The sequence below is a fragment of the Myxocyprinus asiaticus genome, chromosome 1, assembly GCF_019703515.2.
Source record: "Myxocyprinus asiaticus isolate MX2 ecotype Aquarium Trade chromosome 1, UBuf_Myxa_2, whole genome shotgun sequence".
In the NCBI taxonomy this organism is placed as follows: domain Eukaryota; kingdom Metazoa; phylum Chordata; class Actinopteri; order Cypriniformes; family Catostomidae; genus Myxocyprinus; species Myxocyprinus asiaticus.
This window is the reverse complement of record NC_059344.1, coordinates 55,579,563-55,595,817: the sequence shown is the minus strand read 5'-3', so window position 1 is coordinate 55,595,817 and position 16,255 is coordinate 55,579,563. Positions and strand designations below refer to the sequence as shown.

The 16,255-nt window shown below is 37.3% G+C and overlaps 1 protein-coding gene across 10 annotated transcripts in view; it reads left to right on the top strand.

Annotated features, from left to right (window-relative positions):
- LOC127434310 (extracellular superoxide dismutase [Cu-Zn]-like) overlaps positions 1-13,524 on the top strand; it is a 794,804-nt gene extending 781,280 nt beyond the window's left edge. For 2 of the 10 annotated variants that reach the window (XM_051690444.1, XM_051689638.1), the window contains exon 3: positions 6,979-7,766. In XM_051690444.1, coding sequence (XP_051546404.1) covers positions 6,987-7,640 — 654 coding nt within the window. In that variant the 5' untranslated portion in view covers positions 6,979-6,986 and the 3' untranslated portion in view covers positions 7,641-7,766. Of the gene's footprint in view, positions 1-1,797; positions 2,650-4,435; positions 4,498-6,978; positions 7,767-9,651; positions 9,717-12,609 lie in introns of those variants that run through there. The other 8 variants (XM_051688911.1, XM_051687354.1, XM_051692762.1 and 5 more) reach the window with 7 other exon arrangements.
- Positions 13,525-16,255: the final 2,731 nt, after the last annotated feature.

Sequence of the window (16,255 nt, the reverse complement as noted above, 5' to 3'; positions counted from 1 at the left end):
CGACACAATCCACCACCGCACCGTTGTCAGCTGAGCTGCAAAAAGATGCTCTGTGTTTACCTTTCAATCTGCTACATTACTGACAAACTATAGCTGGCTAACGGCAAACCGACACGAGTGACACTGGTTGTCAGGGACAAGTTTAACCTTATATTGAAAAGGGGAAAAATGAAGGGGTCATTGTTAATTAACTTTCCAGTATGTATTTCACAAACTAGTTGGCAGCTTACCATGAAGACGCACCGCTTAACTGCCCTGTCTGTAGAGCCACCGTCAGCTCTGTAAACAATAGTTGGAGCGTGCTCTGCTGGACAAATGACGCTATGACACCAATTCTAAAGCATAGTTTTCATAATGCAGAAAACATTCAGAAGGTATCATATCGGTAAACGTACGCCGATACCGATATATTGGTGAGGCTAATATCGGCCGGCCGATATATCAGTCGGGCACTAATTATAATTCAGTCATCCTTTGCTGTTTGAATTTTCCATGTGATTTGATTCACACATGCAGCAAGATCTGATCTGTGCCAGATTAGTGTAAAATTCTAAATTTGTGTTTCAGTATAATATCGGTCAGGCACTAGCTAAAAAGCATCACGATAGTAACTGGATCATTGCTTGAGGCTGGGAATTGATGGTGATGGGGAAGACAAAGTTAACATTAACAAGCCTTCTCAATTCTCTGTGTATAAATCTGAAATACAGGGCATTTTTACTTGCGCTGTCACAGACAACTGAATAACAGTCCATGTGAAATAGGCCTGTCAGGGTTGCCTTTAGGAATGGCTTTTTGAAACAGAGGAACGTTCAAGTATTCACTTATGACAGTCAGTAACCAGGTCCCTTATGAGAGCTGAACATCTCCTATAAAAATGGCACTAGAAATGGATTTATTAGAACTTAGCAGCAGTATTGACCCTTAGCATTTCACCAGCAAACTCCATATAAGGTCCTGTAAGAGCAACCAATCAATAATACGAAGTTTGTTTACAAGAGGGCATTGTCTCAACACCAGCACAGGGTTGCACAAGGATTAAGCTTTGTAATCTTGTGACCACAATTCTTTCTTTGCTGACTGTTAAGACAGCGTTTCATTTGTACGATAATGTGCCTTTTTATTTTTTAGTCTTTTTGGTTTTGTGGTATATAACTGTCTGTGACAAACATGCTGTCAAGATTTTGCATAAACCATTCAAACAACTATTATCTTGGTTACAATACACACAGAATTGAGATTTAAGCATTTATCAATTCTGTTAAATGAGTAATCATTTAATGTAAACTAAATATAAAGATTTATTTGTTTTGTTAGACATTGTACTATCCACTTTGAAGCCATTTTGTTATGAAATTGAAACATGTAAATGGCTAAACTCTTTTTTTTCTCTTTTAACACAGCCTTTCAAAATGTAAGGAGCAGTTAATACCACATTCAAGTTTATTACAGCATTTACAATTCTGGATTGCATGTTTCCTAGTGCATATCAGTACAGTGTCTGTACATGTATTCAAAGCACATTTGTGACAAATATAATTCATTATACAATCTAAAAAATTCTTCATATGGTTGCACTATTTTAACCTAATGCACATTAGGTTAACTCCTTACACTCCCTTGAAGCTGGCTTTGCTAAATTCAGAGGACAGAGTTTTCTGTTAATGCAGGTGTTTTGTTTTTTGTGCTTTTGTACATAATCCTTATTCCTCTTTCCTGAAAGGAAAGAAACATGTTATTTTTGGTTTTAACTTGGAAAAGAGAATATGATTTGCATAATTGTACTCTTCATTGCAGACATTACCATGGAGAAAATCATACTAAAACTCCCTTTGGTGTTGCTGGCACTGCAAATACAAAGTGGAAAGTTGATGTCCCCTGATAATCCTTTGGTTTTGATTATCGACGCTCCAACACCAGAAATTGTGGAGTTCAACAACACAATCTATGCAATTTGTGAGGTGACCCCCATCCCCAATTTACCAACTGGCCAGCCAGAGATCTTTGGGCAAGTTCTGTTTAAGCAGGTCTTCCCCAATGGCACTTTACAAGTCATTATCAACCTCCGTGGTTTACCTACTGATGATCATCAAGCCCGTGCCATCGACATCCATCAGTTTGGAGACTTCAGTCAAGGTTGTGACAGCACTGGTCCTCATTACAATCCAAAAGGGGTGGACCATCCTGGCCATCCTGGAGACTTTGGCAACTTTGTTTCCAAACAAGGAATTATACGGCATTTTCTAGAGCTCCCAGAGGGCAAGCTGTTTGGGAGTCAATCCATTCTGGGACGTGCTGTGGTGGTTCATGAGAAGGAGGATGATCTGGGAATGGGGACAGATGAGGAGAGTAAACTCAGTGGGAACGCTGGGAAGAGAATTGCTGGGTGTGTCATTGGAATTAGTTCTCCATGTTTGTGGCGGATAGCTGTGGAGGAGGATACGGAGAGTCAAAGATGAGAGCAGAAAGGAGGTGGTGGAAAGGAGAGATGCTCTGTGAAGAAACTGGAGAATGGATGCCTTGTGTCCTAGAATGGAACTTCATGCTGTTCTTTAAGAACTCCATAAACTAGGAAAGAAATCATTGTTATGAGGACGTGTATTTTGTCTGTTCCACAAATATAAAGTTATATTAAAAACTTACTTTGAAATTCCCTATTTGCATTGCCTGTCTTAAAATATGGAAAGAGGAAGAGCAGACTTATTTTGTAATCTGTTGTAGACTATCGGTTTTCAAACTGTAAATTAACATCTCAGGGGAAAAGAGAATTTCAGAGCAGAGACATTATGACTTGGTTTTCCTGTTTGAGGAACGCTTCAGCTGAATTGGGTTAAATAACATTTCAATAAAATATAGGCTATTCATTTGACAAGTTAATACACTTCATGAAGTGTGCCATTATCTTCATTTATACTTGTAAATGTCTCTTTTGAAGTGAGGCTATAAACGGACCATTGTCAACTACCAGTTTCAGGCCTTGACAAAAACAAAACTCCTAACCAACATTTGATATTAGATTTGATATCGAATATAGTCTCTATCCATAACTGGAGCCAAAAGGGGTCAAATGCACTGTATAAATGAGTCTTAATGTCATGTCTAGACAGACTGCTGGACCACTGTGGCAAAAGCCACCTCTGTTCTCATGCTACAAGAATATTTTGAGCCAATAATGTGAAATAAGGCCAAATATAATATTGCATGAAGCTCCATTAGCTAATTTTTACAACCTGATAGACACTAATGCAATGCTGTTCTAGTCAATGGACTTTTTTAAATGTCCCAAACTATTTGTAAATGCAATTTAAATCAATTTAATCCATCTGGGATAAGCTTCCAGCTCAGACATGTTTTGGTGTATGTTTCACTTTCTCATGCCTTTATTTCTAACCTGTTAGTAAAATCTGAATAAAACCTGGGATGAGCTGCCTTAGACAACTAATTGCAGGGTGAGAAAATAGAAAGTTGTGCTCGAAATTTGAACTCGTGACTCCATAGATGGTAGTCAGCATCTTTACTCACTGAGCTACCCATGAACCTCCCAAAAAGATTAGTTTTAATGACTTCAACCTAAGTGTATGCAAAGCTGGGTCATTCACTTCCATTCAAACATGGAGGATCCTCTTTGTTTCCCTTATTTTATGTTCACTAAAACAATATGCTAGCATTTATTCTTTGATATAAAGCATAAGAATAAATACAAGAATACTATCTTTTATTCCCATCTATATATTTTTTTAATCCAAATGTTGGGCCAAAATGCATCCTCATAAAGATGATGAAAAAATGTAAAATAAAGTTACTGTCTGATGTGTTAATACAATTCGCTACATTAACACGTGTTAACACGTGTTAATGAGAGACACAAAAAGCACCTATTTCACGGAATAACCAGACAAGTAGCTAGCATACCTTGATAGGTAAGTTAGCGATCGTGTAACAAATGCAGGAATTTAATTATTTTATCAAAAAGAAAAATGACCTCCATCCTATCTGCAATCAGCACCTCCTCGCGCTTTCTCTTGAATTCAATTCTGTGGTGCCTTCGTCCAGAAAAGGCCAGTAGCCAATCAAAACAGGATCTTTGGAGAGGGCCAGCAAGCAGCCAATCAAAACAGAAATTGCAGAGAGGGCCAACAGCCAATAGCATTTGTTCACACATTGTTTTGAGCCCCGCCCCTAACTGTTAACTGATGCATAAAAGAAACTCGTGCTCGTGTGTTCAGTTGAGTGCACGAGGGACCTGTCAGGTGCGTTTTCGTTATTCATACTCACAACGTGTTGATTTATGTGCACAATCACAGTTTGTGATTTGCGAATTCTGCAGGATTACATCTTAATTACATTTTAATCGCAAGCTTTGTTACTGTGCTCACCATACATTAAATCGCTTGCATATTTTTGTCCATGATTTAACGTCAAAATTTTGCAACAGGTTTTTCAGAAGTTGCAGAGTCGAGGCCTGAAGATTTAAAGTGGCCGTGCCAGATTTGAGAGGTAAGTGCCAGTTTGTGGTTGTACTGCGAAAATGAATGAAAGTACAAAAGTTAACATGTAATACAAGTTTGTGTCTGTAGATGTATTTATGTGACCGTCATTTTAATCACATTTAAATTCTGATTGTATTGAGACTACAGTTAGTAGGACCTTTTTAAGCTTCAATAATATTTAAAGATTTACTATACAAATGTCCCCATATTTAAACTTATAACGTGTGTTTGGTTATTTGATATTTCATCACAGGATGGCCCCATATGTGTCCACAGAGGTTTGGGCTAAGCCTGTGATATTCATACTCAACAATATCACACAATATTTTAAAATGGCTTGTTTTTATTGTAATAGCTGTATCTTAAGCATCTTTAATCAAGTTAATTTTACCTCTGTCCAATAGGTGTTTCATAAGACACTAAAAATGGTAATATATTTGACATGAGATCATCTTTATCCATTGGAATATACGTGTATGTCTTTCATAGCATGACAATATACTGAAATGAATCCACTAGTGCAAGAGACCATCAGTGCTATCGACACAGCTAATTACAGCCTAGGCATGGCTAACAATAGAGCCCAAACAATATGGGATTTTAGAGCGGGGGGAAAAAAAAAATCACCGATTACAATATGGTGGCCGATATCTAATTTGAGCTGGAATGAAATCTGACATTTTCTATGTGGATTTTGCACCGATATGACTATGCGAAGGTACTCGGAAGGCTGCTTAAATATTTTTATCCAAGAATATTTATTATTATTATTATACACTGTCAGCAAATTCTAGAAATTAACACTGCAAAAATAAATGGCTAAATAAATCTCAGTATTACTGTTTAGTATCAGTCAAATGCTGACTATATTAATACTGCCGAGTCAAGATAAGCAGTGGTGTTACACTGTATTCCCCTATACAAGTTCAGGGGAAACATTCAATGGTGGAAAACTTTTTTTTTTTTTTTTTTTTTAAATGACATTTTATAAATGACACGACTGGAATTGTTTGGTTGAAGAGGGTACCAAACTGAATCCTGGGGAAAAAAAAAAACGGTTTGGTGAATACATGTTTACACATTATCTTCCACTCAGCTGACAACAATGAAAGAAGCTACGTGATTAGCTAGTTAGCTATAAGCTCGTTGTCACGGGGAGTAAAAGACTGACATCATTTTACTTTCCAGCACTCTAGTCTCACCAACTGGGTAATAGCATTGCATGAAATCAACACTCAACTGACACAATCCACCACCGCACCGTTGTCCGCTGAGCTGCAAAAAGATGCTCTGTTTACCTTTCAATCTGCTACATTACTGACAAACTATAGCTGGCTAACAGCAAACCGACATGAGTGATGTGGTTGTCAGGGACAAGGTTACTGTTATATTAGTTATATTGAAAAGGGGAAAATGATGGGGTCATTGTGAAATACACGCTGTAAAGTTAAACAAACTAGTTAGCAGCTTACCGTGAAGACGCACAGCTTAACTCTGCCCTGTCTGCAGAGCCACCGTCAGCTCTGTAAACCAATAGTCGGAGCGCGCTCTGCTGGACAAATGACGCTATGACACTAATTCTAAAGCATTGTTTTCTGCATTGTTCTGAAAGTTTTCATATCGGTAAACATACGCCGATACCGATATATTGGTGAGGCTAATATCGGCTGGCCGATATATCAGTCGGGCACTAATTATAATTCAGTCATCCTTTGCTGTTTGAATTTTCCATGTGATTTGATTCACACATGCAGCAAGATCTGATCTGTACACTTAGCACAGCATTTCATTTATGCGATAATGTGCTTTTTTTTTTTTTTTTTTTTTTTTTTGTGGTTGGTGTATATACTAACAGTGTCCATGACAAACATACTGGTCAAGATTTTGCATAATTAAACCATTCAAACAACCATTATCTTGGTTACAATACACTCAAAAAGAATTGAGATTTAAGCATTTATCAAAATTGTTAAATTTGAATAATCTTTTAATAAAAAAACTAAATGTGTTGATTTATTCATTTTGTTAAACATGCTATCCAATTTGAAGCCATTTTGTTATGAAATTGAAACGTGTAAATAAAGGCTGAACTTTTTAAAACGCAGCCTTTCAAAATGTAAGGAGCAGTAAATGCCACATTTAAGTTTATTACAGCATTTACAATTCTAGATTACATGTTTCCTATTGCATATCAGTACAGTGTCCGTACATGTATTCAAAGCACATTTGCGACCAAAATATTTTTTATATATATAAAAAAACACACACTTCATATGGTTGCACTATTTTAACCTAATTCACATTAGGTTAACACCTTACACTCCCTTGAAGCTGGCTTTGTTAAATTCAGAGGACAGTTTTCTGTTAATGCAGGGTTTTTTTTTTTTTTTTTTTTTGTACATAATTCTTATTCCTCAAGAAACATGTTATTTTTGGTTTTAACTTGGAAAAGAGAATATGATTTGCATAATTGTACTCTTCATTGCAGGCATTACCATGGAGAAAATCATACTAAAACTCCCTTTGGTGTTGCTGGCACTGCAAATACAAAGTGGAAAGTTGATGTCCCCTGATAATCCTTTGGTTTTGATTATCGACGCTCCAACACCAGAAATTGTGGAGTTCAACAACACAATCTATGCAATTTGTGAGGTGACCCCCATCCCCAATTTACCAACTGGCCAGCCAGAGATCTTTGGGCAAGTTCTGTTTAAGCAGGTCTTCCCCAATGGCACTTTACAAGTCATTATCAACCTCCGTGGTTTACCTACTGATGATCATCAAGCCCGTGCCATCGACATCCATCAGTTTGGAGACTTCAGTCAAGGTTGTGACAGCACTGGTCCTCATTACAATCCAAAAGGGGTGGACCATCCTGGCCATCCTGGAGACTTTGGCAACTTTGTTTCCAAACAAGGAATTATACGGCATTTTCTAGAGCTCCCAGAGGGCAAGCTGTTTGGGAGTCAATCCATTCTGGGACGTGCTGTGGTGGTTCATGAGAAGGAGGATGATCTGGGAATGGGGTCAGATGAGGAGAGTAAACTCAGTGGGAACGCTGGGAAGAGAATTGCTGGGTGTGTCATTGGAATTAGTTCTCCATGTTTGTGGCGGATAGCTGTGGAGGAGGATACGGAGAGTCAAAGATGAGAGCAGAAAGGAGGTGGTGGAAAGGAGAGATGCTCTGTGAAGAAACTGGAGAATGGATGCCTTGTGTCCTAGAATGGAACTTCATAAACTAGGAAAGAAATAATTTACGTTATGAGGACGTGTATTTTGTCTGTTCCACAAATATAAAATTATATTATTAACTTACCTTGAAATTCCCTATTTGCATTGCCTGTCTTAAAATATGGAAAGAGGGAGCAGATTTATTTTGTAATCAGTTGTAGACTATCGGTTTTCAAATTGTAAATAAACCTCTCAGGGAAGGAGAATTCTCAGAGCAGAGACATTATGACTTGGTTATCCTGTTTGAGGAACGCTTCAGCTGAATTGGGTTAAATAACAATATTTCAATAAAATATAGGCTATTCATTTGACAAGTTAATACACTTCATGAAGTGTGCCATTATCTTCATTTATACTTGTAAATGTCTCTTTGAAGTGTGGCTATAAACAGGACTATTGTCAACTACCAGTTTATCAGGCCTTGACAAAAACAAAGAACTCATAACCAACATTTAATATTGGATATGATATCAAATATAGTCTCTATCCATAACTGGAGCCAAAAGAGGTCAAAAATGCACTATAAATGACAAGTCTTCATGTCTAGACAGACTGCTGGACCATTGTGGCAAAAGCCACCTCTGTTCTCATGCTACAAGAATATTTTGAGCCAATAATGTGAAATAAGGCCAATTACAATATTGCATGAAGCTCCATTAGCTAATTTTTACAACCTGATAGACACTAATGCAATGCTATTCTAGTCAATGGACTTTTATTTAAATGTCCCAAACTATTTGTAAATGCAATTTAAATGAAGTTAATCCATCTGGGATAAGCTTCCAGCCCAGACATGTTTTGGTGTATGTTTCACTTTCTCAGGCCTTTATTTCTAACCTGTAAGTAAAATCTGAATAAAACCTGGGATGAGCTGCCTTTAAACAACTAATTGCAGGGTGAGAAAATAAAAAGTTGTGCCTTGGATTTGAACTCGTGACTCCATGGATGGTAGTCAGCATATTTACTCACTGAGCTACCCATGAACCTCTCAAAAAGATTAGTTTTAATGACTTCAACCTAAGTGTATGCAAAGTTGGGTCATTCACTTCCAAACATGGAGGATCCTCTTTGTTTCCCTTATTTTATGTTCACTAAAACAATATGCTAGCATTTATTCTTTGATATATAAAGCATAAATAAGAATAAATACAAGAATACTATCTTTTATTCCCATCTATATATTTTTTAATCCAAATGTTGGGCCAAAATGCATCCTCATAAAGATGATGAAAAAATGTAAAATAAAGTTACTGTCTGATGTGTTAATACAATTCGCTACATTAACACGTGTTAACACATGTTAATGAGAGACACAAAAAGCACCTATTTCACAGAATAACCAGACAAGTAGTTAGCATACCTTGATAGGTAAGTTAGCGATCGTGTTACCCGATGGCTTAATGGGTATGCACTGCTGCATTGCCCAAAGAATCTTACAGCTACTTTAACAAATGCAGGAATTTAATTATTTTATCAAAAAGAAAAATGACCTCCATCCTGTCTGCAATCAGCACCTCCTCGCGCTTTCTCTTGAATTCAATTCTGAGGTGCCTTCGTCCAGAAAAGGCCAGTAGCCAATCAAAACAGGATCTTTGGAGAGGGCCAGCAAGCAGCCAATCAAAACAGAAATTGCAGAGAGGGCCAACAGCCAATAGCATTTGTTCACACATTGTTTTGAGCCCCGCCCCTAACTGTTAACTGATGCATAAAAGAAACTCGTGCTCGTGTGTTTAGTTGAGTGCACGAGGGACCTGTCAGGTGCGTTTTCGTTATTCATACTCACAACGTGTTGATTTATGTGCACAATCACAGTTTGTGATTTGCGAATTCTGCAGGATTACATCTTAATTACATTTTAATCGCGAGCTTTGTTACTGTGCTCACCATACATGCATATTTTTGTCCATGATTTAACGTCAAAATATTGCAACAGGTTTTTCAGAAGTTGCAGAGTCGAGGCCTGAAGATTTAAAGTGGCCGTGCCAGATTTGAGAGGTAAGTGCCAGTTTGTGGTTGTACTGCGAAAATGAATGAAAGTACAAAAGTTAACATGTAATACAAGTTTGTGTCTGTAGATGTATTTATGTGACTGTCATTTTAATCACATTTAAATTCTGATTGTATTGAGACTACAGTTAGTAGGACCTTTTTAAGCTTCAATAATATTTAAAGATTTACTATACAAATGTCGCCATATTTAAACTTATTATAACGTGTTTGGTTATATATTTGATATTTCATCGAAGGATGGCCCCATATGTGTCCACACAGAGGTTTGGGCTAAGCCCCTGATAATATGCATACTCAATATTTTAAAATAGCCTGTTTTTATTGTAATAGCTGTATCTTAAGCATCTTTAATCAAGTTAATTTTACCTCTGTCCAATAAGTGTTTCATAAAACACTAAAAATGGTAATATATTTGACATGAGATCATCTTTATCCATTGGAATATGTGTATGTCTTTCATAGTATGACAATATACTGAAATGAATCCACTAGTGCAAGAGACCATCAGTGCTATCGACACAGCTAATTACAGCCTAGGCATGGCTAACAATAGAGCCCAACCAATATGGGATTTTAGAGTGGGGAAAAAAATCACCGATTACGATATGGTGGCCGATATCTAATTGAGCTGGAATGAAAACTGACATTTTCTATGTGGATTTTGCACCGATATGACTATGCAAAGGTACTCCGAAGGCTGCTTAAATATTTGTATCCAAGAATATTTGACATACACTGTCAGCAAATTCTAGAAATGAACACTGCAAAAATAAATGGCTAAATAAACCTCCGTATTACTATTTAGTATCAGTCAAATGCTGACTATTAATACTGCTGAGTCAAGATAAGCAGTGGTGTTACACTGTATTCTGCTATACAAGTTCAGGGGAAACATTCAATGGTGGAAAACTAGACTTTTAAATTATGTCATTTATAAATGACATGACTGGAGTTCTTTGGTTGAAGAGGGTACCAAACTGAATCCTGAACAAAACAGTTTGGTGAATGCATGTTTGCTCATTAGCTTCCTCTCAGCTGACAACAATGAAAGAAGCTACGTGATTAGCTAGTTAGCTATAAGCTCATTGTCACGGAGAGTAAAAGACTGACAACTCTCACCAACTAGGTAATGGCATGGCATGAAATCAACACAACCGACACAATCCACCACCGCACCGTTGTCAGCTGAGCTGCAAAAAGATGTTCTGTTTACCTTTCAATCTGCTACATTACTGACAAACTATAGCTGGCTAACGGCAAACCGACACGAGTGACCTGGTTGTCAGGGACAAGTTTAACCTTATATTGAAAAGGGGAAAAATGAAGGGGTCATTGTTAATTAACTTTCCAGTATGTATTTCACAACTAGTTGGCAGCTTACCATGAAGACGCACCGCTTAACTGCCCTGTCTGTAGAGCCACCGTCAGCTCTGTAAACAATAGTTGGAGCGTGCTCTGCTGGACAAATGACGCTATGGCACCAATTCTAAAGCATAGTTTTCATAATGCAGAAAACATTCAGAATATATATCGGTAAACGTACGCCGATACCGATATTGGTGAGGCTAATATCGGCCGGCCGATATATCAGTCGGGCACTAATTATAATTCAGTCATCCTTTGCTGTTTGAATTTTCCATGTGATTTGATTCACACATGCAGCAAGATCTGATCTGTGCCAGATTAGTGTAAAATTCTAAATTTGTGTTTCAGTATAATATCGGTCGGGCACTAGCTAAAAAGCATCGCGATAGTAACTGGATCATTGCTTGAGGCTGGGAATTGATGGTGATGGGGAAGACAAAGTTAACATTAACAAGCCTTCTCAATTCTCTGTGTATAAATCTGAAATACAGGGCATTTTTACTTGCGCTGTCACAGACAACTGAATAACAGTCCATGTGAAATAGGCCTGTCAGGGTTGCCTTTAGGAATGGCTTTTTGAAACAGAGGAACGTTCAAGTATTCACTTATGACAGTCAGTAACCAGGTCCCTTATGAGAGCTGAACGTCTCCTATAAAAATGGCACTAGAAATGGATTTATTAGAACTTAGCAGCAGTATTTACCCTTAGCATTTCACCAGCAAACTCCATATAAGGTCCTGTAAGAGCAACCAATCAATAATACAAAGTTTGTTTACAAGAGGGCATTGTCTCAACACCAGCACAGGGTTGCACAAGGATTAAGCTTTGTAATCTTGTGACCACAATTCTTTCTTTGCTGACTGTTAAGACAGCGTTTCATTTGTACGATAATGTGCCTTTTTATTTTTTAGTCTTTTTGGTTTTGTGGTATATAACTGTCTGTGACAAACATGCTGTCAAGATTTTACATAAACCATTCAAACAATTATCTTGGTTACAATACACAAAGAATTGAGATTTAAGCATTTATCAATTTTATTAAAGATTACTGTCGATTTATCTTGTTAAATATACTATCCAATTTGAAGCCATTTTGTTATGAAATTGAAGTGTAAAAGGCTAAACTTTTTTTTTCTCTTTTACACAGCCTTTCAAAATGTAAGGAGCAGTTAATCCCTCATTTATTACAGCATTTACAATTCTGGATTGCATGTTTCCTAGTGCATATCAGTACGGTGTCAGTACATGTACTCAAAGCACGTTTGTGACAAATATTTTATACATCTAAATTCTTCATATGGTTGCACTATTTTAACCTAATGCACATTAGGTTAACTCCTTGCACTCCCTTGAAGCTGGCTTTGTTAAATTCAGAGGACAGAGTTTTCTGTTAATGCAGGGGTTTTTTTTTGTACAATTCTTATTCCTCTTTCCTAAAAGGAAAAACATGTTGTTTTTGGTTTTAACTTGGAAAAGAGAATATGATTTGCATAATTGTACTCTTCATTGCAGACATTACCATGGAGAAAATCATACTAAAACTCCCTTTGGTGTTGCTGGCACTGCAAATACAAAGTGGAAAGTTGATGTCCCCTGATAATCCTTTGGTTTTGATTATCGACGCTCCAACACCAGAAATTGTGGAGTTCAACAACACAATCTATGCAATTTGTGAGGTGACCCCCATCCCCAATTTACCAACTGGCCAGCCAGAGATCTTTGGGCAAGTTCTGTTTAAGCAGGTCTTCCCCAATGGCACTTTACAAGTCATTATCAACCTCCGTGGTTTACCTACTGATGATCATCAAGCCCGTGCCATCGACATCCATCAGTTTGGAGACTTCAGTCAAGGTTGTGACAGCACTGGTCCTCATTACAATCCAAAAGGGGTGGACCATCCTGGCCATCCTGGAGACTTTGGCAACTTTGTTTCCAAACAAGGAATTATACGGCATTTTCTAGAGCTCCCAGAGGGCAAGCTGTTTGGGAGTCAATCCATTCTGGGACGTGCTGTGGTGGTTCATGAGAAGGAGGATGATCTGGGAATGGGGTCAGATGAGGAGAGTAAACTCAGTGGGAACGCTGGGAAGAGAATTGCTGGGTGTGTCATTGGCATTAGTTCTCCATGTTTGTGGCAGATAGCTGTGGAGGAGGATACGGAGAGTCAAAGATGAGAGCAGAAAGGACGTGGTGGAAAGGAGAGATACTCTGAAGAAACTGGAGAATGGATGCCTTGTGTCCTAGAATGGAACTTCATGCTGTTCTTTGAGGACGTGTATTTTGTTTGTTCCACATAAAATTATATTAAACTTTCCTTGAAATTCCCTATTTTCATTGCCTGTCTTAAAATATGAAAAGAGGGAGCGTAGATTTTATTTTGTAATCGGTTGTGGACTATCGGTTTCCAAATTGTAAGACTTCTCAGGAAAAAATTTTCCCCTCCCCCCGCCCCAAGCAGAGCGACATTATGAATTGGTTATCCTGTTTGAGGATAGCTTCAGCTGAATTGGGTTAAATAATATTATGATCAAATATAGGATAATCCATTCATTTGACAAGTTAATGCACTTAATGAAGTGTGCCATTATCTTCATTTATACTTTTAAATATCTCTTTGAAGTGTGGCTATAAACAAATGGACTATTGTCAACTACCAGTTTATCAGGCCTTGACAAAAACAAAGAACTCCTAACCAACATACTAGATTAGATATCAAATGTAGTCTCTAGCTGTAACTGGACCCAAAAGAGGTCATTTATACAGTGCATTTTTGACAAGTCTTAATGTCTTGTCCAGCAGTCTGTCTAGACCATTGTGGCAAAAGCCACCTCCATTCTCATGCTACAAGAATATTCTGAGCCAATAATGTGAAACGAGGCCAAATATCCATTAGCTAATTTTTACAACCTGATAGACACTAATGCAATGCTGTTCTAGTCAATGGGCTTGTTTAAACATCCCAAACTATTTGTAAATGCAATTTAAATGAAGTTAATCCATCTGGGATAAGCTTCCAGCCCAGACATGTTTTGGTGTATGTTTCACTTTCTCAGGCCTTTATTTCTAACCTGTAAGTAAAATCTGAATAAAACCTGGGATGAGCTGCCTTAGACAACTAATTGCAGGGTGGAAAAATAGGTTTTTTTTTTTTGTGTGTGTGACTTATTAGTATGTCCCTTTAAAGGGATAGTTCACCAAAAAATTAAACTGCTCTCGTTAACTCACTCTCATGCCATCCCAGATGTGTATGATTTTCTTTCTTCTGCAGAACGCAATGTTTTTTTTAGAATCTTATCTATGGGTCCAAACAATGCAAGTGAATGGGTGCCAAAACTTTTACGCTCCAAAAAGCACAAAGTCAGTGTAAATGTAATCCATAAGACTCCAGAGGTTAATTCCATATTTTCTGAAGCGATATGATAGGTGTGGGTGAGAAACAGATCAATATTTATGTATTTACCATAAATTCTCCTCTCTGCCCAGTAGGTGGCAATATGCATGAATCACCAAAAACAAAAGAGTGTTAAAGGAAAACTGAAAGTGGAAAGTGATCGTAACAAAAAAAAGGACTTAAATATTGATCTGTCTCACCCACACTTATATCACTTCAGAAGACACGGATTTAACCACTAGAGTCTTATGGATTTTTTTTATGCTGTATGTGTATTTTGGAGCTTCAAAAATTTAGCACCCATTCACTTGCATTGTATGGACGTACAGAGCTGTGATATTCTTCTAAAAATCTTTGTGTTCAGATGAAGAAAGAAATGATACACATCTGGGACAGCATGAGGGTAAGTAAATGAGAGAATTTTCATTTTTGGGTGAACTGTCCCTTTAAGTTTATTGGATATTGTGTCACAAAAATAAGCAAACCTTTTCCAAGTCACATATCCAAGCCAACAAGTGACATAATTTGCCCTTCACAAAATTTCTAAAATCCAGAATATTGTGAAATTCCCTTGGCCACTGTGAGGCAGTTTCATGATTTCTGTGTATCTGAACAACCACCGAGACAGGCTGCCACAATTCCCAAGGCGTAAACAAATCAAACAGAATATAAATAAGGACATAAAACGCAATGTTCCATGCACTTCCTCTTAAGGTCTATTTGGGACGTTGCTCTTGAAGGGAGAACTGCTGAAATAATTGGATGCAATGAATAACTTACGGCAGGGAGATCTGTGTAGAGGATGTCTTCTGTAAGAGAGGTCGCCATGGGGTAAGTGAACAGATTTAAATTTAGGATTACTGCTATGCTTGAACTAATAATGTTTATGCATAAAGTCTGAATCAGGGATTTCAGACTAGTGTTTGCCTGATATTCTGAACTGAAAAGATTTATTTTGTATTCAAGTATTATTTATGTACTGTGTGCTACATATTCAAAGCTTTAAGCTGTACAGTCTCTGCTTCTTACCCCATTTGTTGTATTCACCACATTCCTGATAAAATGCTACAATGATTATTTTGCTTGTAACATTTTTCTGCTTAAAATAATGGTGGATATACACCGATTAGCAAAACAATCCTTAATATTTCCATTCCTAACTAATGCTAACCCTAACCCAGGGCCAAACTCTAAAGCCTTTTGAGTCTGTATACATTTCACTAACTGGACGGTCTTTATAAGTAAATTGTAGATAAATAAAATGACCGTCAAACAGTGGCCCAATTCACCAAAAATGGACGCCACTACCAATGTCAGTTTCCTAGAAGGCATATCTCTGAGTTAGACAATTCCAGCCTATCTCAAACATAGTTTATTGCAAAATTTTCTTTCATTTAAAGGAATAGTTCACACATGCAAAAATGATAATTCTCTCTTTATTCCTACTCTTGCCATTTCAAACTCATATGACTTTCTTCTGCAGAACACAAATGAATATATTTTTTTAAGAATAAATGAGTTCTGCATACAATGCAAGTCAATGGGGTCCAAAACTTTCAAGCTTCAAAAAGGACATAAAGGCAGCATAAAAGTAATCCATAAGACTCAAGTGGTTTAAACCATGTCTTCTGAAGAGATACGATTGGTTTTGGGTGAGAAAGAGACCAAAATGTAACAAATTTTTCACTGTAAATCTTGACATCTGTACTATACACACTATAAAAATTGGCATTGCGTTGTATGGACAAACACACTTCATATACTGTA